The 22,505-nt window shown below is 38.7% G+C and overlaps 1 protein-coding gene across 2 annotated transcripts in view; it reads right to left on the bottom strand.

Annotated features, from left to right (window-relative positions):
* Positions 1–22,505, bottom strand: part of SCAPER (S-phase cyclin A associated protein in the ER) — a 135,630-nt gene that overhangs the window by 41,633 nt on the left and 71,492 nt on the right. For both annotated transcript variants that reach the window (XM_085070949.1, XM_085070948.1), the window contains exons 24-25: positions 8,355–8,470; positions 562–685 (exon numbers count right to left, since the gene is read on the bottom strand). In XM_085070949.1, the coding sequence (XP_084927075.1) occupies positions 562–685; positions 8,355–8,470 (240 nt within the window). The remainder of the gene's footprint in view (positions 1–561; positions 686–8,354; positions 8,471–22,505) is intronic.

The following is a 22,505-nucleotide window of genomic DNA, read 5'->3' on the forward strand; positions in this document are numbered from 1 at the left end:
TACACACAATTTATAAGTAGAAAACCAAGACTAAATATCTTATGATGAGCAGGTCACTATGAATTAAAAATGAGTTTTCAAATAAAATATTTAATGACATTTCAAATTAAATGAAACATTGGAAAATTAAAACTTTCATCGCTAAAGAGCCTTATTTAAGCACTTCAGCAAATCAAACCCTGGCAAATGTATTGACCTGACTTAGATTCCTGACACTGAAACAAGCAAGAATCAAACACACACAGACAGCTCATTATAGTCTATACTTTAAATATTCCTATAGGGTGAATTAAAGAAAACAACCTCAGAAAGCATTAAAGACAGAACAATATCCACTCACTAGAGTTCCTGGTACATATTCTTTTGCAGAATTTATCAGGAGAAGCAAATCTATCCATTTCTACAGAGTATAACAGATACAGCCACCAAAGACAAACAAACCAATATTAATCTTTCAAGCCTTTATTCTTATTTACCTCCTGGTGTTCTTACACTCTAAATACTTCAGCGTGTTTGTGAAGCATGCAAAAAATTCTAAATTAAAAAAGTTATTTTACCTACCGTAAACTGGTGTATCAACAGGTCCATCAGAAAAGTGATCTTATTACTAAAGAGAACATAGGTGCAGTTTTCTATGCAGTTGCTGCAGGTGAGGCTGTAAACACTTACTGTACTGCACAGTGACCTAAAAAATCAGAAGGGAAGAAAAATTAGAATTTACTTTCTTCAGTAAATTAAAAGCAAACAAATGGCATCACATCACAAAACAACCTTTCAGCAATTCACATTCATTTTCTTCAACTTGGGATTCCAAACAGAACTAATACCTTAAATGAAATAAATAACTTCAAAACAGTGAAGCCATACTTATCAGAAGCCATGCACTCTATGGGTACTGCACTCTTCTCTATTCGAAACTCTTATCAAAACTGATACTGAATATGAGCCAATTTCATCATTTGGGCAGGTAATATTATTTTTTTGTGTGTGGCTTACAGCTATAGCACACAATGAACTGTTTCCTGGCAGGACCTTCAAGACCAACCCCTGTGTGAAGTAACTGAGAGCAACTCCCAGCACAGCAGGACCAGCTTTAGGGAGAAGCTCACAGCACTCCCTGTGCTCCAATGCAAGGATGACCAAGGAACAGGCAAACCCCAGCAGGTGAAAGCTCTGTCCCAGAAACTCTAGTGACACATTGTCACCCCTCCCGTACAGAGTCTCCAAGTGCTAATGCACAGCTCCAGCAGCATCAGCTGAGCTACACCTATGGCTGGGGGGAGAGCTGACAGCTTTGCAATGGTGAGAACACAGAATCACCAGCACATGCACAACTGCTCTTTGCATCTCGTGCAGTGATTTCCATCTGCTCCAATTAAAGTGTTTTTCTCAAAACAGGACTTGCAGGGAAGCTGGGACCAATCCTAGAGAATATTCTCACAGAGAAGATTAATCTTACGAAGAGAATCCTATTTCAGAATAAACAAAAAATTTGTTTCTTGAGCTTTGCTTACTAAAAAAGCCATCACTGTTACTACACAAACACACAGACACACAACACAAATGCACCATAAATACAGCCAATAATAAATACAGATGGCTAGACATTCTACTTGTTTGTCTAAAGTAAACCAAAAGGAAAAGAACTTTTGCTTTGTTGGGTTTTTCTCAACATGTGAAAAAATGTGACTAAGTTCAAATAAGCTCCAAAGAAGAAAATAAATTATGAGCACTGTTGAAAGGTCATACAAAAGTGGGACTGCAACAAACACCAAGTTACTGCACTGAAATCATCAAAGCTGGTATTTAACAGAACAAGCTGCAGACTAATTCAACATACTTCTGGAGCTGAGTTTTATGCTTTATCTTTCTCCTAAAATATTTTTTGAAACAACAAAATTATTTACACAATAAAGACTGTGGCTTTCCTGATGCTGGGTTCATTGGTGAGGCATCTGCTCACTCAGCCTGGCTCCCCAGAGCTGAAATGGAAGCATCTTACGTACATACATTGAATTTCTCAAGCTCAGGAAAGCTGGAAATGCTGAAAAAGTGGGGTAAAATTTTTTTTCATTGGTATGGCTGGATTGTCTTCTCTTCAGCTGGAGAACTTAGAAAAGAAGTGAATGAACATTTATACTTTTCCTCCTTTTCTGAGTATCACCTTATTACCAGTTACATTAATTTAACTATACTGGTAATTAATTTTACTCTATTGCCTAATTAAATCAGTTTCAATCTGCAGTTCCTATGATGCAGAAACAATAATAAATAATTACTGATTGACCAAAAGCAGGTTAATTTTCATCTATTTCACCTAATTTTTACCCTACAAGGATAACACCTATAGATAATTCAAGCAGTATGCTTAGCATGCATTTTTAAAAAAGCATTGCAACACTGTTCTCTTTTCCCCTCCTAACTACAGAAAGGTATTTGGTTCCCTTCCCTCAGTAATGCTGAAAAATATTTTCACTAGGCATCTACTTCTACCTTTCATGAAGATTATTCCCTTTTGTAGGTGTGTTTACAAGGAAAGAGGAGAAGCTCTATTGCTAGTCTCTTTTCTGTTGAGAAGAGGCTTTAAATCAGCTTCTGTCATTTTATCAGCTATTCTAAAATAAAGATCAATTCTATTTAAATATAAACATTATAATTTATCCAAAGTGTCAAATATGAACTTGTAGGTTAATTCTGACAGCATTTCAGAGTTCTGAGGTGATTTAGTTAATTCACTGCAATAAATGCTTTTTGATATATGGGATTCCTAATTCCTAACAGGATCATTTATTTTACACTTGAAAACACAAAAACTTCCCACTTTATATAAAGCCCAAATTCCACTGTAAGAATGCATCATGCTCTTGTATTTCCCAGCTGAACCTCATGTCACAAAGAGTACCAACATTTTCTGAGACTCCGATAATGCGTTTGAAAAGGTGCTGTGAGCAAATGGATGTCAAATTAATTTTTCACAACAATAAAGAGGGTTGATTTAATTGATACCATAAGCTTGCTAACAGCAGCTCGTCTGAACACATTCTGATCACGGCACGCGCTCAACTCTGCTTCGCTTCCACGGCCTGCCTAGGATTCAGCACAGGCAGTGTCAGCACAGAAGTGTCCCCAGGTGGTTCGCAGTGTTAAATGGCAGATTAGAGACAGCACAACTAATTTCTTTACTTTAATCTTATTAAGGGAACAACAGCTGTCAACTGTCACCATTTCTGCACAAGGCTGCCGAGACAAGCGAGGGGCTGCGAATGGCAAAGCCACAACTTTATTTAACCACATGTTAAACTCGTCACGATGAAAAACCCAATGCGTTTCCCCATAATTTTCTTCCCTTTTGGAAGCTCTTAACTGCTTTTAACTCCAAAGCTGTTATCTCCAGAGATCCCCAAGCCAGCCAAAGGCTTGAAGCAGGAGGCTCTGTGAAGCAGGTGGTTATTGATCACTGATGTTGCTCTAAACTTTGTATCACACCCCCAAATCAGCTTTCCAGCTCTGGCCGCCAGCACGTTCACTCCACCCCACAGCCAGGCTGCCCTCTGATGCAAGGCTTTCCTCCAGAGTAAATCCAATTATAAAAACACTCCTTATGGTACGCAAGCTTTGAGCCAAAAAAGAAATCTGTCTTTAAACGAGACAAAAATATGCATCTGTGTGTTATATTTATTTTACGTGAGTACGAAGGAGGAGGATTCATTTTAATCAAGCCAGATCTTAACAGTTTATGTCTGCAAGTGATTTTTTTTAATGTTAGCACATCTTCATTTCCTCAATTTGCCTGATATAAACAAGTTGACAAACGTTAACTTTTATTAAAAATACTGAGGCATCAACAGTATGCAACCATGGAAAAAGAATCCATGATGGTGCACCAGGATGCAGATGCAAGAACTCAACTTTTGCTTTACAAAAATCAGGGCATCATCAGCATATAACAAGTAACCTGTTTACAAGATAAAGCTTTTCCATTTTCTTACAGCTTCTGTGGTTACAAATGAATGTCCTTCGATTATCAAAGAATAACCCTAAAAGCTCAATTTGGCAGTGCAATAACAAAAAACTAAACATTATCAAATTTAGGATGTGTTAATTCAGCAGAAAACTGCTCATTTTGAACCAGTTTGAGTATCATGCAGCACTCTGATGTGGAAAGGGATCAGTATTGGTAATTAGCTGCTGAGCTGCAAAGAAGTGGGAGGTGAAATATTATTGAAAAAAGGTGCACAGAGAATAGCTGTAGAGTGGAATGGGTAAAGAACCATCAAGGTAAGAATATGGATTGAAACAACAATAAACCCCCCCTGATTTTAAGGTTAAATTATAAATTTTAACTCTTGAAGACTCTTAGACTTTAGTCATTGAGTCTATTACACAAACAGGAACCCCCAGAGATTAATAATTACTGTTTTGTCTGTAGTTTATATTATTTAAGGATATCCAATTAAAAAATGGGCCCCAGCCAAAGCCTAGTCTCAATTAATAGAAGATAAAATTCTATCTTCTATTTCATGCAAGACCTGGCTTTAAATCTGAAAGTTTCCTAACATTTCACAGAGCTGCTTTCAACAACCAAATTATTGTTCTTTTATTGCACACGAGGGCAATGCTGCTTTATTCTTGAGCTCTGAGCCCAAAATCCAGCTAAACCAGACAGCAGGAATAAGTCATGGGAAGAGACAGATGCTGCAGGTTTCAGATGTTGAACTTGCACAGTGGTCATTCTCTTCAGAGTGTCTTTATGTCCTTGTACCAATTGCTAGTTTTCAATTAATTTGTTTCTAGTAAGTTAAGAAATTAGTATGTTCCTTTACATGGGATAACCTCACAGGAAAATAAGTTTACTCTGCATTTTAAGTAAAAAAAAAAAGTTTGTGAACAATCCTATAAAACTGCATGAACAGCAACAGTGCAGCTTAAGAAGTGTATGCTCATAAACCCAAGTAAAAATGACAGAGAACTATAAAACCTGCTCTTAGTTCAAAATAGTTCTTACTGATAAAAGTAATTTGTATCGATGCTATCCAAAATATTATGGGGGTACTAATTTCTTCTTTTTATGTATGTAAGTATGGTTCGAGCTTTTTAATCCTGATAATATTTGCCTCATATAAATTATGCAAGAAATTGAATGAATATAGAAGATACATTAAACTTGGCTTCAATCCTATCTTAACTTGTGGCAAGAGCCCCACTTTGTTCCTTACACAACTACTGCCAATTTCTCTTTTAAAATACTGGTCACTCCAGGAACTCAAATACTTCCCAAATGTTAGTGAAACAAACCCTACAAGCCTCATTTGTTAGCAGGTTGGTTACCAACACACCATGGCACAAGGGGGCTAAATGAGTTGCCCGTTGCAAGGCAATGAGACTCCTCTCCTGGTTTTCATCTTAAGGCATTGAATTGTTTTGCTGTGCAGCTCCCACTTGCTTTTCAGTAGAAGTGTAAGAAAAATACCATAAGTCTCTGAAACCTTTAGAAATTCTGCTGACCTTGACTTATTTTGTGGAGAACTGGACAAGTTCTGGAAAATTACAAAATGCTGCTTCAAGAAATAATGTGGCTGGACATTAATTTTTATGTTAACACCAATAATAAAACTTACTATAACCCAGTGCTTTCTCTTTTCCTTTTCCAGTGATTTATTTGAAAGAGAGAAGAATTGCCCCAACACCAAATGTATCATCTGTCTCATAAATGTCACATCTTCCTCACAGCATTTCCCATCCTGCTGCTCTAACTACCAAGCTGGACAGTGGTACAAAACAACAGGCATATTGTTAAATCTTCTGATAATAAAGCTTTATCTTGTAGACATGGGATTAAAGTTCTGAGCTGCACCATACTGCCAGGATTTTGGAGAAAGAGAGATGTAGATAATAGCCCATGTAATCTCCTCACCTACTTGTAAATAGCTTATCCTCATCACAAAGCAACAGACAAATTCCCAATTTAAGATGAGTACAAACGGTTAAACATTGCAAGAACCCACAAACAATCTGAAGTACAGTGGTGTCCTTTAGCAAAGCATATTTGGCTGGGGGAAGACTGGAGGACAATTAATGGAAAGTCTTAATTCAGCTTCTCTCCACAGGACTTTGCTTTGTCTTTAAACAGAGAAAACTGCTGCTTCACCAGCTTCAAAGTTCAAGAAATCAGGATGTAAATGATATTTTGCACAAAAGAAAGAAAAGTAACTTCAAACTCGTTTCAAAACTAAATGAGAAATGTGATCTGAATTTTCTTCCTTGTTTTAAGAAATAAATATATTCTATGATTGTCCTTTGGTTCTGAACCTCCCTCAAATACTCTGTATGTGAAAAACTTCTTAAATCCTTTCAGTGAGCCCATACCAATATCCATGAACATGGTTTGTGCCTGGCTCAAACTGCTCATAGAAAGCTCCACCCTCTTCAACTACTCCTTGTTCTCGACAGTTAAGGTACAGATTCTGCACAGAACGTTCTTCTCCACCAAAAAGACCACAAAAATATCAACAGAGGAGGCTCCACATCCTATGCAGCAACACCAAGTTCCCTGGGCCACTTCCAGCAGACTCCAGACTCTAAGTCAGACTCAAGCAGTCAGGCTCTTGCAGAACAAGCCTGCAAGAGCAGTTTGCTTCAGAGAGCAGGATCCTGTGTCAAATTATGTGCAACCTGATGGATAACTTCCCAACTTTCATACTTTCAGATGCCTACAAACTGGAGACTGCAATTTGCTGTGAAGTTGAATGAAATGCTCTATTTCAGGAGTGGAGCAAAGTTCTTCAGAAGATGTTTTTATCATACAATGCCGTCAGAAGAGTTTACACTAATCTGTTTTCTGCCCCCATATTTCTTTTGGAAATATGACTAGAGGAAAACTTGTGTTAATAAAACAATGTTTAGAGAATTGTTCAAATATGCAAATATTCTTTTTATAATTCAGTCATGAACAAACTCAGGAATCTGAGAGACCACTGGTCTGAAAAGGGTATGAGATAGACAGAGACTGTCAGAGAGAGGAGAACCTCTGATCAGCTCCTGGGATGTGATTCCTGTTACACAAATGTGGCTGACATGGGTTTTATTTACCAGCACACAAGCTCCTTTGAGAACTAATACATCCTCCAACTGTCTAACGAACTTCAAACACAATGTTTTCAGTAATGTAAACACAGTGTTCTCAAACCTTCTAAGCAAACAAAGCAAGACTATTCCTAAAAGGAAAAAATGAGAATCAAAGATGTATAAAAGGTGCACATTCTAAGAATTTAAAGCTCAGTTTAGACTAGCCTTTATGTGAGCACACAGTGCAATCCTGTCCCTTGTGAAGTTTATCCCACATTGATGAGATAACTCAAAATTAGAGACTGTGCAAATGAAGAAGCCCCAAGGCTGTCCCTGAGCTGCTCACCATAGGCCCAACCCAGGACTGCTCACCAGTGGAACTGGCTGGACTTGCAGCAAGTGCATTTGGCATGGCTGTGAAGGCAGGAATTTTATTTATTCTCTTAGAAGTGCGAAGCCAAGATACTGAAAACATGTTTTTCCCTAAGTGCTCCTCACCAGCACTTCACACTTAGTCCTGTAACACATAATCAGCCAGTTTTAATCCAAACTCTTACCGTGTAGTGCCTAAATTCCAATTATATCAATATTACAAAATATCTACAAACAAATGATGACAGTGGTATACACCAGGATATCCTGGGTTTGGCTCCTCTTGTACTAGAACCATGCCCAGCTCTGCTCTGAAAGCACCTATGCACTCTTGACTGTATAAAAACCACAGTTAGATATCAGAAAAAAGAGCATGTTTTGACTTACCAGTTTTTGCAGGAATTCTGCTTAGCCACCACCTTCTTTTTTAGGGATTAGACATTTAAACCCTTCCATTCTTACACTCTATAAAGAGGAATTTCTCTAATCCACAAGAATTTTGATGTACCTGTTTGTAGGAGCCCTTTCAGCTAGCAGTAGCTTACAACTATTTAATTTTAAAAGCAGTCAGATTCCAGTGAATTACAACCCTTTAAAAAATTCCCCTGCTTTCCACCAGAGATCTTTACAGACAGACTTTTAAAAATATGTATCTTCTCCTCTGTTAAACACAGTTTTGTCTTTTCTCTTGTTGTACAATTAACTGCTGCTCAATTATATCATAACTCGAAATCACGAAGTCAGGAAACCAGAGGGTGAGTGCAAATGTCTTTCACCTTCCATGGCATGGAGAACAGCAGAGTTTTTTGCTCTGAAGTTCAACACGGGACTAGGAGAAGAAGAAGCAGTGAAGCAGCAGATATGAAATGAATATTCTAGTGACTCTAAGTGGCAGAAGAAGGACCCATCATACTTACTTAAAGGGAACTCGTGAAGCTGCATTCAGGTTGGTGGGAGAAGTCACCGTTTGAAGAACATTTTCAAGAGCAGTCAGTCCTCCTGCAGCCCGGAATGCAATTTTATCTGCTATGTTCTGAAGAAACACAAACACAGGAGATAATCAACAGAAATTAAAGGAGTGGCTACATAAAGGGTGTGACAGTTATGGATTCTGTCAATGTGAAAGTCCTTAATACATTTACTTATCATGTTGAACACCTTTGAAAAATGAGCATTTCACTGCTCATGCACAGAAGAGAGCTCTCTAGAGCAGGAGTTGAAAGTCTCAGGTGTTACATTTTTCAATTATCATATATACATATCAAGTACTACACAGGTAATACACTTGAACACCATGTTTTCTGAATGACTGAAGAGTTATAGGGATTTTAATAAAGTTCATCTTTATCTATTGCTATTACCTTTGTAGCTATATTGTTTTGCATATGATTTAGAAAAGATACAATCTCTATATGGGTACTTGCTCTTTTTTACAAACTTTTCCAACAGCGGACAACCTCCAAGGCTTGGTTTATAAATATGCATAAAATAGCTTAGGCAGATCCCTTTATCCTAGGTGTCCACTTGGAACTTGCACTTAGCAGAATTCTACACTTAAATACCATCTTACCACTATTCTCACAGTTTGAAAATGACTGGGGTTTTACTGGAGCACATCCAGCATTTTAGAACTTACACTCTTCTCCTTTCCTGGAACATTGGTTTAATCCTATCTGTTTACAACAAAGCAAGTAAGATCTTCTTCTCTAACTCTAAGCTGTTAATTTTGTGTAGTTTTGTTGGCAGTTTTTACTTGATCATCTTGATTTTGTTAATGATGATGATGATGATGAAACTCTAGTTAATAAGAAATAATTCATTCTTTTTTCCCCAGTACTGCAAGCACTTTGCATGTGGGAAAAAATGGAAAGTCTTCCATAAACACAATTACTATTAGTCTGTAAAGAACATTTTCTACTGTAACAGACTGCATAACAGAAAAAACTCCTAGTGACTTTGACCACAAAACCTTTACTTGAACAACTAGAAAAATAATTAAGTAACTATAATGTGATTTAGATGGACAATACTTTTCCCTGTAAGATCAGACACCACACATAAGATATGTATCTTTTTTTTTTAATCATGCAACTTTCTCTCAAGTTTCTTTCAAGCAGACAACTATATTGCATTTAAGTTCCAAGCTACAGAGAAACTGTTCACAGAAGTCAGATATTCAAAAGGGAAGCATTTTCCCCAATTAGTATGAACTGCATGTATATTTTTAGACAACCAGAAGGTTTACCTTCCAATGAACATAGAGCCTCAAATGAGTGGAAATCTGTGTGTCAACTTACCAAGCAGTTAGGAAAATCAGTGAATTCCTACAGGCTAGTTGATAAGTATAATTTCTAGCAGTTAATTTTAGCCCAGTGAGCCCAATAAGTGTGCCTTAACTGCAGAGTTATTTTCGTGCTTCATTCATGTATTCTTCCTCTCCCATCAGAAAAAAAAATCTCAAACCCCTGCCTCCTTAAGCTCCCTTGGCTCCCAATAACACTTTCCACCAAACTCCTGGTAGAGCCATAAAGAAAAGACTCAAACAGCAAAGGAACAGTCCTGCCACAAATCATCATTATTGACTTTATTTGAGCACCTTGGCTCACAGCCACAGTTCTCAAACCTTCTCCTCCTCCTCCTGCCCTGCTCTCCCAGTGCTGCAGCACCCCCAGACAGAGCCCAGGCTTTCTAACCTATCCCTGCAACTGCAGCTGGAAGCTTCACAGGTATAAAGAGAGATTTTGTTATTTCCAGTGTGCCTTTGCCTCGGCCATGGGCACACCCTGAGCAGTGCAGAGCAGGCACGGGAGGAGCTCGGGAGGGCAGCAGTCAGCACAACAACGAGGGCAGCCCTTCTGAGACGCTGCTGATTTATTTGTTAGTGCTACTCCAGTTCCAAATGTGCCCAGCACTTGCCACTTCTCACTTTCCCTATTTCTCATGGGAGATTATGCCACAACCTATTAGCTCTTGTGGCAAGAAGTCTTTCCTTTCATTTAGACCAAATATGCCCTTTCTCTGTTTCATCCCATTACTCTGAGTTATATCCGATTTATTGCATTCATTTTGTTTCTCCTCTCAGCAATTTCTCCACTCCCAAACTCGTACACTGCCACTGCTTCCTTTTCCTACTTGGCTTGTTTCTCAATTCTGTGTATTTTTTAATTATAAGTCCCACCTTTTCTGTTATATTTTTTCAAGTAAACTTTTCTTATCTGTGATTTTTTTTCCAGAACTCCACTTTTCTCTGCAAATACCTGGTAATGAAGAGTCTGGAAAGGAACTTGTCCCCATCCCAAATTAGTCACCAGAGCCACACTGAAAGAAACAACAGTATCTCCCTATTCTGAGGGGAGGTTGTCACGTATCTATTTTAAAACTATATAATTCTTTTAAAGCTGTTTAATTTCCTCTGTGCTCTCCTTCCATTTTAATCTGGAGCATCAATTCTTTTATAGACAGACTTTTTTCAGGGTGCCTGGTTCACTTTTGTCTAATACTTTACTAAAATACAAGTATACTTGTCAAAATACACATTTGCATTTTTAAAACTCCTCTTATTACTACAGTTTTCTATCAAGCAGAAGTGAGTCTGTAATTTCTGCTGATTTTGTATGATTTAGCTATATGTCCTATTACTCCTCTTTCTAGATTACTCATAAAAATTCATTAGCATTTTAATGCTTATCCATGAAAATAAATCCCTAACTATGTGCACAGAAGTGAGAGGGGAAAAGCTTCAGTAAAAGGAAGATACAACCAACAGCAAGAAAGAGTACAGTATTTGTTATGTGGGCTTACACAAAGATCTGTAAAACTGCCACACAGGGATAACAGGACTTTTAGCACAACATTTAATACATTTATCTCCAGTGATTCTTTCAAGATGGAGAACTCCAAGGGCTTCTAACCCATTTATTGGAAGGCAGTGCTGATGCCAAAGCAGCTGCTGGTATTTGGCACATGTGAATGCCCTTGGTCCCCACCTAAGGTTTCAGCTCTCAGCAATCCTAGACTCAGGCACAGCTCTTGAGCTTGGCCTGGGGCCAGCCAAGGCCACAGGGGCTAAAGGAAAACGTGCCCTGTCCACAGGGGAGCACAAGAGTCACTTGAATATTGCACTGCTGATGTTTTCAGGGTGAACACTGCGGGACTGCAGGAAAAACCGGAAAAAGAAATTATCCTTCAGCTGCCCATGACGAGACCTTGTACTGGTGAGCTGTTATAAAGAACACACAGCATTAAATCTCCCCAGTGCTGAAACATGTTGTCATTCAACCTCTGAAGCAGCCAAATCACACCAAATTATTTTAAAGTATGTTTGAATTAATTCCTACTTGAAGCAATTTTCAAATTTTAAGTATTTCTATATTCATCTAAAGAAATCTTTCTTAGATCATAAAAATACAGAAGAAGCTATCCTATCCAGTTTGTCTTTCTCTCAAAAATTACCTAATATTCTTGAAAATATGATGTCCTGTAGTGCTAAAGCTTTACATTAGCTGGTACATATTATAATAGAAATTCAAAAGAAGTGGACTAAGGCATCTCAGTTATTCAGGGCCCTTGCTCACATAATATTCTTATTAAAATTGATTCCCACCTGAACCTGTGTTAGAGTGAAAGACCCTTCCAGGTAATTACAACTTTTGCTCTAGTGACACCCAAAGCTCTGAGTAAATCAGGCATCATGTGAGTCTGAAAAATGATAGATCCTGCAGGGAATAAATATTAAATCCCAATTTGGAAACAGCATAAACCAGCATTGCATGGTTTTGCTACTTGAAAGAATCCTCCAGATTTCTAACTAGGTTTCCCAAATGAATTAGTTCTCCTGTTTATGAAACCCATTTCATAATTCCACTGTAGGAAGTGTCCTTTGAGTGGCTGCACATGTAGATTGGGAGGGTTACTCTGCAAAGGCAAGTGATACCACAGGATTCATGTTCCTTGAACAACAGAAAATGTATAACCATGTTTTTATGCATTGTTTTCAAACAGTGTATAAAATTTTGATTTGCTAATAAGTATTTTCAGAAATTCAAAACTACTTCAAACAACATTTTAAAGAATTTGATTTTTAAATACAAAGGGATTTCTATGCCCTGAAGTTACCTGGTGACACAGGGGAGCAGAGACAAATGAACAAGTAGGCAAAAATTATTATTACTGTCATTTGTGCATTTTTTAACAGAGATGAGGAGGCACAAAAACCTTGGGGATGCCACCTAGATGTGTCTTAAACATTAGAAAAACAAAAACAGAGATGCAGTTCCTCAGGGCAGCAGACACAGCACTCAAAACCAATCCATGAAAAGAGTCTTGTTTTCCTTATCCCTCCCAAGCCCATCGTTGGGAACTACAGTGGTCTTGTTTGTACAGGAGGAAAGCCAACCCAGCTGATGTGACAGAAAGCATGTATTTTAATCTCTGGACCATTATAAATTTGTCATTTGAAGCACACAGCCACTAACTTCAGCAGAACACTGCATGAATTGAGTAACCTAGTAGGAAGTGTGTGTACACTAATGCATGTGTGGCACAGTAAACAGAAACAGCGATAAATCAGACAAACCATGTAACCATTTAATGGATTAATTATGGATTAAACATATTTATAAACTTAAAATTAATCCTTAAAAAAAAAAAAGACAAATAATCAAGACAGCTCCCTGCACAGTGGGCAAGCATGGCTGACTTATTTACCTACATGTTACAACACCTTAATGGATCTGAATTTCCCTTCTCTCCTATGGCTTGAGTGACAACTGACTAATAGGATTACAGGCTCTGTTCCAATAATACAGCTCAGCTACATGCCAGCAAAAAATGACAGCCTAAACCTGAATTACATGGCCTGGGAATCCATCCAATTATTAACTAAAGTAACTGTTATTACCTAACCTAATCAAAGGAGAAGCAGCTGTTAATCTTTGGTGGCCTGCAGTGTAGTAGCGGTCAGACTGGATGGACTGTCTTTGTACTTGACTCCTCTACAGACAATAATTATGTCCTTTGTGATCAAGAAGGAAGGGCTTCCTAACCTTTCAGACAGAGGCAGCAGATGGGGAACAACTGTTTGTGTGTTCATTAACAAGATAGGGTAGGTTTTATCAGGGTTTGGCATCTGTGGCACCCTCCAAAGCACCACTTACCCGAGGACACAAGTATGTTTGGCAAATTCGAAAATGAGCAGACTAAATAGAAAGTTCAATATAATGTTTTCATCTCATTATCTGACATTTGGTACAGAAAAATACACACAGCTCAGAAAGAGTGATTTACACATATGCCTCATCCTACCCAACGTGGCCAACAAAGAAACCCATGAAAAGGCCAACTGGCCTGTGCTGGTACTTGGCTGGCTTTTGTTGCACTCATTAAAGCAGTCGCATAATGGGAACTGAGTGCTTCAGAAAGAAAACCAAACTGAGGGAAAAATCACTACTGAATTTATCCAAGTCAGTGGGGTGATACAAAGCAACACAGAGTGAAATAAAGCCTGCACCACTTTGCAACAGCTTTTGGATTCTGTGTTCAGTATTCCGGGAGGGAAGTGAGACCAAACCCTCTGTCCTGCACTGCTGCTCCCCTCGCTCCACACAGGGCACTGGCAAACTGCAAGGCTTGCAGAACAGATGATGAGAAAGCAGAGAAATCTCTCTGACCAGGAGGCATGACAGAAGTATGCTGGGGATGGCAGTGTGGAAGTACCTGAATAGGAAGAAGATTTCTGACAATACACAGGAACAGCTAGTACTTGGAAGCTGAAACTGAATGAATCCAGGTAAGAATAAAATGGGGGTTTTAAATGCCAAGAGAAATTAATGATGAGCATAATATACTTAGCATATATAGTCGACTCTCAATCATTTAAAGTTTTTAAATCAAACCTGATTATCTCCTAGAAAAATATGATCCTAGTTAAATCATAATTTATTAATTTGGTGCAAGAGTTATTGGGTGAAATCCAATGTCCTGGACCAAAGTACTCACTTCCATACATTTCTCCTGTTAAAGTATTATTATTAGTTAATAAGTAGAGCAGAATCAGAAAAAATGCTGAGCTTTAACAGCTGAAATGATTTAATGTCAGCTTTGCTATCTCTGCTCTATGTGACTTTAGCACGTTTTGACTATTTGAAATCTTTTTGAACTAACTGAAATACTCTGGTGTATACCCTCCCTCAAAGACAAACCCCCAAAATAAATATTTTCATGTAGACGAAAAAGGAAATTTAGAAATATTATTTTTCCTTCATCAACCTAAAGAATGTTTTCTGCTGGTCCTGCAGAATGTCCAAATCAGAAGCTGATCTGGAAAGCCTGTTTGAACAGTCCTCAGGAACTAAAGTTTTTCAGAAGAAATTATTTCTGAATGGAGACCAAATACTTTGAAACATGCTGACTTCTATTTCTGGAAGAACACACTTTTGCAACTCTATTCTACACTTATTAAATTGTTCATTGTTGGAAGAAATATTAACTAATTAGTAAAATATAGTTGAAATCTATCTTAAGAATCTTTTTCTTTCCTTTTATCTAGTGTTTGAAGATTCTATCTAAAATGCCAGGGGCTAAGAAATGCAGTTCAAAGCTGCCTTAGAAAAACAAACCAGACAACTGAATCCTGGGCTGGCTCCTCCTTTATTTTTTTATCTTTCCTCTCCCTTTAAATAAATACACAAGTATATCTACATGCACATACAAACCCATGGACTCATTTGGGACTGTAGAAAAATCTACATTCTTTGAGTAGTCCTCAGAAAAAAAACTTTATACAGTGAAAATCACTGGAGAGTATACCAAAGTAGTATTTTCTATTAAAACACAATTTTGCTCGTGTAACACCTCTCTTTAGTGAAAATAGTGTTGCAACAATCCCCTACTCAGTGTGAAGATCTCAAATTGGTTTTCAAACATAAGTGAATTCACCCACAATAAAATTTCAGCCACTGAGTATCAATGGAAAACTAGTTTAGGATTAAAACATGAGGCAGAACTGCCTCAGTGTCATTGGAACTGGAGAGAGGCTTTCACTCACATTAAGGCGCCTTTGGCACCTGAGCCATCTGGGTAACACTGGCTTTTCACCTCAACAGCTGAGGAGTGCCAACTGCAACACCACATCCTGTATTTAGCACACAGAAGGACAAATCTCCAAGAACAAAAAGAGTGAAAAAGCAAGTGGTTGATACATCACTCAAATGCAATATAAAAATGAGGCTCACCTTACTTTGTAACTAAATGAAAAATAAAAGAAGAAGAGGCATTTTTGACTATCCTCTCTGAAAGTCTACTATTGACAAGCAACCTAAAATTGGTTCAGGCCTAGGGACTATACCAATACTAAGAAATTGATTCTTAAGCCTGTCCTGAAAACACTAAACATCCAGTGCACATAAACCTACTTTCTGTCTATGCCATAGTATATTTAATTCATTTTTCTGCTTGCAAACATCTGCGCACATTGTAAGGTTAAACCAAATTCAATAGGCCTCCTTACTGACTCACTGTGTGATCCAATTGAACAGGATGAGCCTTATTTACACAATCTCTTCCCAAGTTCTGCAGTGGCTTTTCAGTTCAGCAGTAAACTCACAGAGAGGTACTCTCACTTCTGTTGGCAAGGACAGGACCCTCACAATCCTTATTGTGAGGCCTCAAGAGTCAGTGAAAAGGAAAGTCAGATAAAGGCAAACCAGTGAATTCCATGCTCTCTTCAGCTGCTTTCACCCACACCAAGTATCATAACAGGAAACAGACAATACATTTGGAAAAGTAAGAATTATCCTTACAGATATTCTGAGAGACAGCACTGAGCATTGCAGCACTTGTGCTTATTAAAAATAAATGTCTGGTCTATTTATAAATAACAGAGCATCTAGTAAGTGCATCAATTAAAGGAGAAAAGCAACAACAGAGGGTGAATAGGAGGAACAACTGCTCCTGGATCTCCATAGATGGCTCCATTAGTTGAGGCCAATTTGACTTTTCTGCCTAATATCACAAATAAAAGTTCCCTAACAGGTAAATAAAAAGCACAATTACGTGATCTTGTCCTGTCCTCTCTCAACATTAATTGGACAACAAACTGCCCAGTGAGTAGCAAAGTTAGGTATCTCTTGCAACGCTGAATCTGACAGGTCACTACTAAGAGCTGTCAGCCACTAGAAAGCAGCTGATTTCTGCTGAACCTAAACTATGAAAACCACTGCAGTTAAGCCAAACTGAAGATATTAAAATTATGTGGGAAAGGACATTTGGAGAGGGAGCAGTGGCTGTTCAAAGACCTGTTGTGAAGTACTTGAATTCTAAACACAGCTTTCACCCTGATTGGCTTGGGTGCTCTTTTGTAACCTCTTGGACCATTTGTCCATTAGCCCATCTATAGGACAGCCACAAAGGACTGTGGGGCACATGAACAGTGTGGGTTTGTGAGGCACTGCAAACATCAGAACAGAGCACAAAGACCTCTGGGTGGTATGTTCTCAAGTCAGAAGTGATGGTCTCAAATCACTGCTGAATTTTAAAAACACTTCAAAGAAAATATGTGTCTATATACCATCAGACTAAATTAATTAAAAACATAACTTCTTTAGAAACCATAATAATCATTTTATTGTGATTTCTAAACTGGCATCTGCTATTGGCAGAAATGTGCCTGGGTAGGGAGTTACCATCACTGAGAAATCAGTGCCTGGGCTTTAATGACACTAAAACATATCTCTTGTCTTGTAGTGAAGGAACTTTGCATATCCTGGAAAGTATAAATATCCATTATATCCATTCTGATATGATGTATTACTTCTAAACTGATGTAGAAGTCTGATCTGACAGCAAAAAGCCACAATTAGTACAACACTGGAAGCTGACAGCATTTAATTACAGCCCACAGCAGTTTTCAACTACACCCACTGTGCACAGAAATTAACCTCCCAATAATCTTAGAATAAGAACACTGCAGGGCTTATCTGTGAACTGAGCTTGCCTTTTAATACCATTTCCAGCAAACAAGTTAAAAAATATTCTGCGACTGACCTGTAGTAACAAGTTCCTATTTATATGTTCATCTTGGGGAAAAGGTTAATCCACAGATTACAGAAACTCTGGGCAAACGAATTATTGATGAGCTAAAGCTGCCATGTCCAACCTGCAGCACACAACACACACCTGACCTGTTGACTTCTGGCTGGCAGTGACAGGGAAAGGCAGTTTGGGTGGGAAATGCTGTCCAAAGAGCTCCTCCTGGGTTTGCCCACAGCCTGCTCCCTGAACCCACTGTGCTGGGACTATCCAATCTGCTGCTGCAGTTGATAGAGAAGGGCATGTTTGATGTTTCTACTAGCAGTAGCAGCTTGGACCATCTGCAGATAAACTGGTAGTTACAGGACAATACTGATAGTCCAGGCTTTGAGCACTGCTGAACCTTCTTCAAGCCGTGTTTTAGTGGCACTGTGCATCACTGGCATGCAGTGCTGATCATCTATACATTAAAATTTTCTAATTCACTCAGTTACAGGCTTTAAGGAAGTGAATTAATTTTGAGGAGGATTACTTACATCTCATCTTTTCCATCAATTATATCTGCTTTATCCTTTCTAGAGTTCATGCTTTTATTCAGGTTCTGTACTTAACACTTGCAGCAAAGGAAGCATAAACACAGAATTTCCTATGTTACTTTTTGTGTTGGCAAAATTATTAGATTTTCAGTGGCAATATAGAGAGTTCCATGGACCTGAATTCTAGTTTTAGCCGGTAAAACTTATTTTTTAGTTTAAAAAAAAGTACTAGTTTTTTATTTTAAAAAATTATTCTGAAGTTTTAAAACTTATTTTTATGTTTTGTAATTCTATACCCGTCACAAAGTTTGGATTTTGAACTTCAATTTTTTTCTAAACTGTTATAATTCAGCTTTACATTTGATTAATGACTTCCCTTCACGTGACATCACTGTAAGCTTTGGAACCGGCTACTGCAGGAGTATCCCAAGTTGAAAAATTTAAATGGATTAATGGATTCAAAAATTGAAATTGATGGATTAAAAACTAATCCACTATTTGCATAGAAATATATGTTTAGCTAAAAAGAACCTTAAAGTTTAACTTCTCATTATAACAAATAAGAGTAGCAATTACTCTGAGAGAACAAAACCCATAAGGATGAAAGTACAGTTAAGGTGGTATGTGAGTAATTATTTTGTTTTTTTAAACTTTGTCTAGGAATGCCCACTGCTGATATAAAACAAGGATTTTTGGTGTAAACCAGTGCACTGTGCAGCAAAATCTTCACCTGGCTAAGAGCCAAGAGACACAGCTCATGCAGGAGGAAAGGCAGAGGTCACACCGTGACAGTACCAATGGCTCGGCAGGGTCCCACTGAGGAGTCACAAGGGGGAGGTGGAAAGGCAGCAGGACTGCTGGGGCTCTGGGGCCTTTCCAGCCTGTTCCACCCCCAGGTAGGAATGTGCCTTGCCAGCTGTGGCAGAGCTCAGCCCTGCTGCTGGTTCCCTGCCAGTGCTGCACTGCAGCCCAGCTGGAGAGCTGCTCCAGTGCTGCACACAGGACACCCCGATGTGCTCACAACACCCCTGCAAGTAGAGACAGCACCAACCACCCTGGCTCATCCATGTGCCTCTTGAACCGTGGGCATGTGGCTGCTTTCCTTTAAAATTAACACTGTGCAGATGTGTACTTCTATTTCTTCTGCAGAATTCTCTGTGCGACTGCACGTTTAAGTCTTGTCAGGATACACAATGATTATCCAGGTAAGTCCCCTGGGCACCCACACCAGCAGACAGGCTGCTGGCTGTAAGCAGCTTAGCAGGAAAAAGAGCTGTGGGATTTCCAAGCACACTGGTGTCTGAACCCGTTGTCAGAAAGAAATTCTACTTCTAAATAGATTCATTACTTGTAAGGACTCAAAGGATGCAGTGTTGTTTCTGTCAGTGGTGTCCTCTAGTGGAGAGCCGAGCAAACAGGGAAACAGAACGGGCTGAGTCCAGAGCTGCCTGCCAAGGAACACCTCCCAGTCACAAACCTGCCTACAAAAGCCTGCAAATCCTCACCAAGCTTTCATGCTTAAAGGTAAACTTTCTAAAGCTTCAATCAGCCTATGAAATTAATCCACTGTGAGGCTGCAATAATGTATGTTAAATTATACACAGATACTGTGCCTGTGTGTGCATGCACGGATATACGTAAGATCACAAAATACAGACGATGTGGGTAAAGCCACTGGCTCATGACTTAGGTAAATTCACTAAAACAGTAATTTTCACTCTTTTTCATATGTAATGCCCTATGATGCTTTTTCAGACTTATGTAAGATGGTGACAGATAAGCTGGCAATTCTCTCTTTGATGGCCACACCACTGTGCTGCGCTAGGAGCACACAGCTACTTGGGTGCAAATATCTGCAGCACCAAAAGTAAATGAGCAAGAGTTTGGGAACCACAATTCTCACTGTATTCTTAAATATACTTTAAGCAACAATACTGAGTCTTTATAACAGAGTATTTGCTTCTAAAATCTCCTTTGTCTGTATATATATGTCATATGTATTTATATACACATACTCACATATATACACACACAGGGCAATTTTAAATCTCTGTAGAGATATTTGAAGAAACTTATTGTGAACGGTACAAAAGCTTACACATGTTCCATTTAACATTGCTTTTGCTCCATACATTAGCTCTTCAACAGTTTTTAATTTTATTGTTCCAGTTTCTGATGATGAAGAGTTTGTATTCTTGGGAGGGGTTGTCCCTCTTCACCCTGGCTATGGTCACCATCCCCAGTGGGCCCGACAGTTTAGAGAATAAAACATAAATACAGGGCCAGAGTGTGTTACTAGAGCCAGCCATTTCTGACAGTCTTTACAATGGGATAAACACTGTCTGTCTACAGTCCCCATGTATTTGAAAGCTACGACAAACATTTTACTGAAATGTAAATAACTGACATCATCACTGCTCAAACGGGAGGCTGAAAAATCTCTAAAAATCCCAAACCAAAAAACATTGCCTGACACAAAACAAACCATTAATGGTCACTGACAGAGCATGTTTTAGAGATCATGAGCATTGACACCCTTTTTTTAGAAAAAGGATTAAACCACTGCAGTCAATTACTAGCTCATATTCACACATTTTTCAGGTACAAAATTGTACCTTTTCTAAGGAAGTATATTTTCCTCCTGAAATCTGTTTCCAGTAAGAATATTATTCTGAATTAGTAATATAAATAACCATACTGAAGCTTAGCCTACTGAAAGGCAGCTACTTCTAGATTTGCACGAAGAGAGCTGGTAAGTAACTATAACCACCGTGGCCCAATTTATTAAAAGCGTCCTCTTTTATTTTCTGGTTCCATTTTAATTCCATACTTTAATGATTTATTCTGCACTCACTATTATTTACTGAGATTTGTGCAGCACCTAGAGAGCCTGAAGGAGAGCAGGGACACAGTTAAACTCAAATCCATACAAAATTATAGTAAGTTTTATGTACAGAAGCAGTGAAATCTTGTTAGGACTTTGTGCCTTGTGAGGATATGGGAGCTTCAGCTGTACTGTTTGCTTGGGCTGGGCCATGGATCAAACCTGTACCCTGCTCCTGCTGCTGCAGCCCTCTCTTCAGGAGCAGAGCTATAAGAATAAGACTTTCAGTCAAACCACTTAGTTAAACGAATCTTATAACTTACATTGTGGTGGTGATCTTTTTCAAACTAGTGATCACTAAAAAGCATCATATAAAAGTAATACTGGTTAAGCAGTGTTTACTGTTGCCCTTGAATTCCAAAAATCATGAGGCTCCCTCACAATCCCACTGAATCTCTGTCATATTCCCAGCTGGACAGACAAGAGACACATTAAGGGCTTGTCTAGATGTCACATGCAAGTGTTGTACAAATTTAACTGGAGTGATTTAAATGCAGTGTTTTAGCTGCAGCTGAGCCAGGTGAAAAGGCCACTGCCCTCAGCTGCTGTCACCATCCTTACAACAGCAGCATCCTGCACATTCCTCAGAGTAAGTGTCTGCCAGCCCTGCCCAGCACACACCTATCCAAAACCACACTGAACACTTCGAACATTTAAAAGTCAGAATTTTAAAACCTCAAGGCAAACCCAATCCTCTAGAAACAAATTTTAGGAAGAACTTTAGGGAAGGGATGTTCTGTCAGCAAGTGTAAGGATGACCATCTGAGAGGCAGTAACCTCTGACCCAGGTCAGGGTCACAACCTTAGAAATGTATGTACTTCAGTCAGTTTAGTGCCTGATGTCCATGCAGTAGACCATTTTTAATCAATAGATTTTCTTAATCAGCAGGTTTTCAATCAGTAAGTCTCACCTCTTTACATAATAGGGAAATAGATAATATAACCGTAAGAAAGCTAAAAGTGTACCTGCAAGTCACACTAACAGGATATACAGCTCTCAATATCCTGGTTCCTAGGAGTTCCCTATTATAGGATATTTCTGTGTGAGTGCTCAAGGCAGATTCCAGCAGCTAATATGGGATTCCTTGCACATCTGAAACACACAGCTGCCCTTGGTGATGGATATGTAAAATTAGTCCATCAAGGAATGAACATGCATGAAATCAAAAGAATCATAGCAAGGAAAAGTGCTCTAGCCCTGCCACTTCAAACACCAGTTCTGCCTTCTGTAAGAGGTTACACACGATTTTCTTTTAGCATCAAAGGCCCATTCATGAGAGATCTTAAACTGAGTGTTATCAGATCTTATTAAGAGCTTGAAGAGTCCCATATGACATCTGCCAACCTCAGGCCAGGACTCTCTGGTAATATTTGCATGCATTCGCCTGTTGTCATTCTGTGCCTGCTTGTTTTCTTAGTGTACTTTTAAACAAAGTAGAGGTGAAAGCGAATACAACTTCCTTCCAGGATTCCTGCCAGAAAGCATGAGATGCATAAACCCAAGGATTGCCTCCCAATAATCTAGAGCACACCCAAAGCAGCAGCAGTACCTGTTGGACACACCTTGGGAACAGCAAACCAGGCATACACAACATTGGGATTTGTGCTCCTTGCCTCCTACC

This window comes from Lichenostomus cassidix, chromosome 10 (genome assembly GCF_008360975.1).
Source record: "Lichenostomus cassidix isolate B80296 chromosome 10, HeHo_3.0, whole genome shotgun sequence".
NCBI lineage: Eukaryota > Metazoa > Chordata > Aves > Passeriformes > Meliphagidae > Lichenostomus > Lichenostomus cassidix.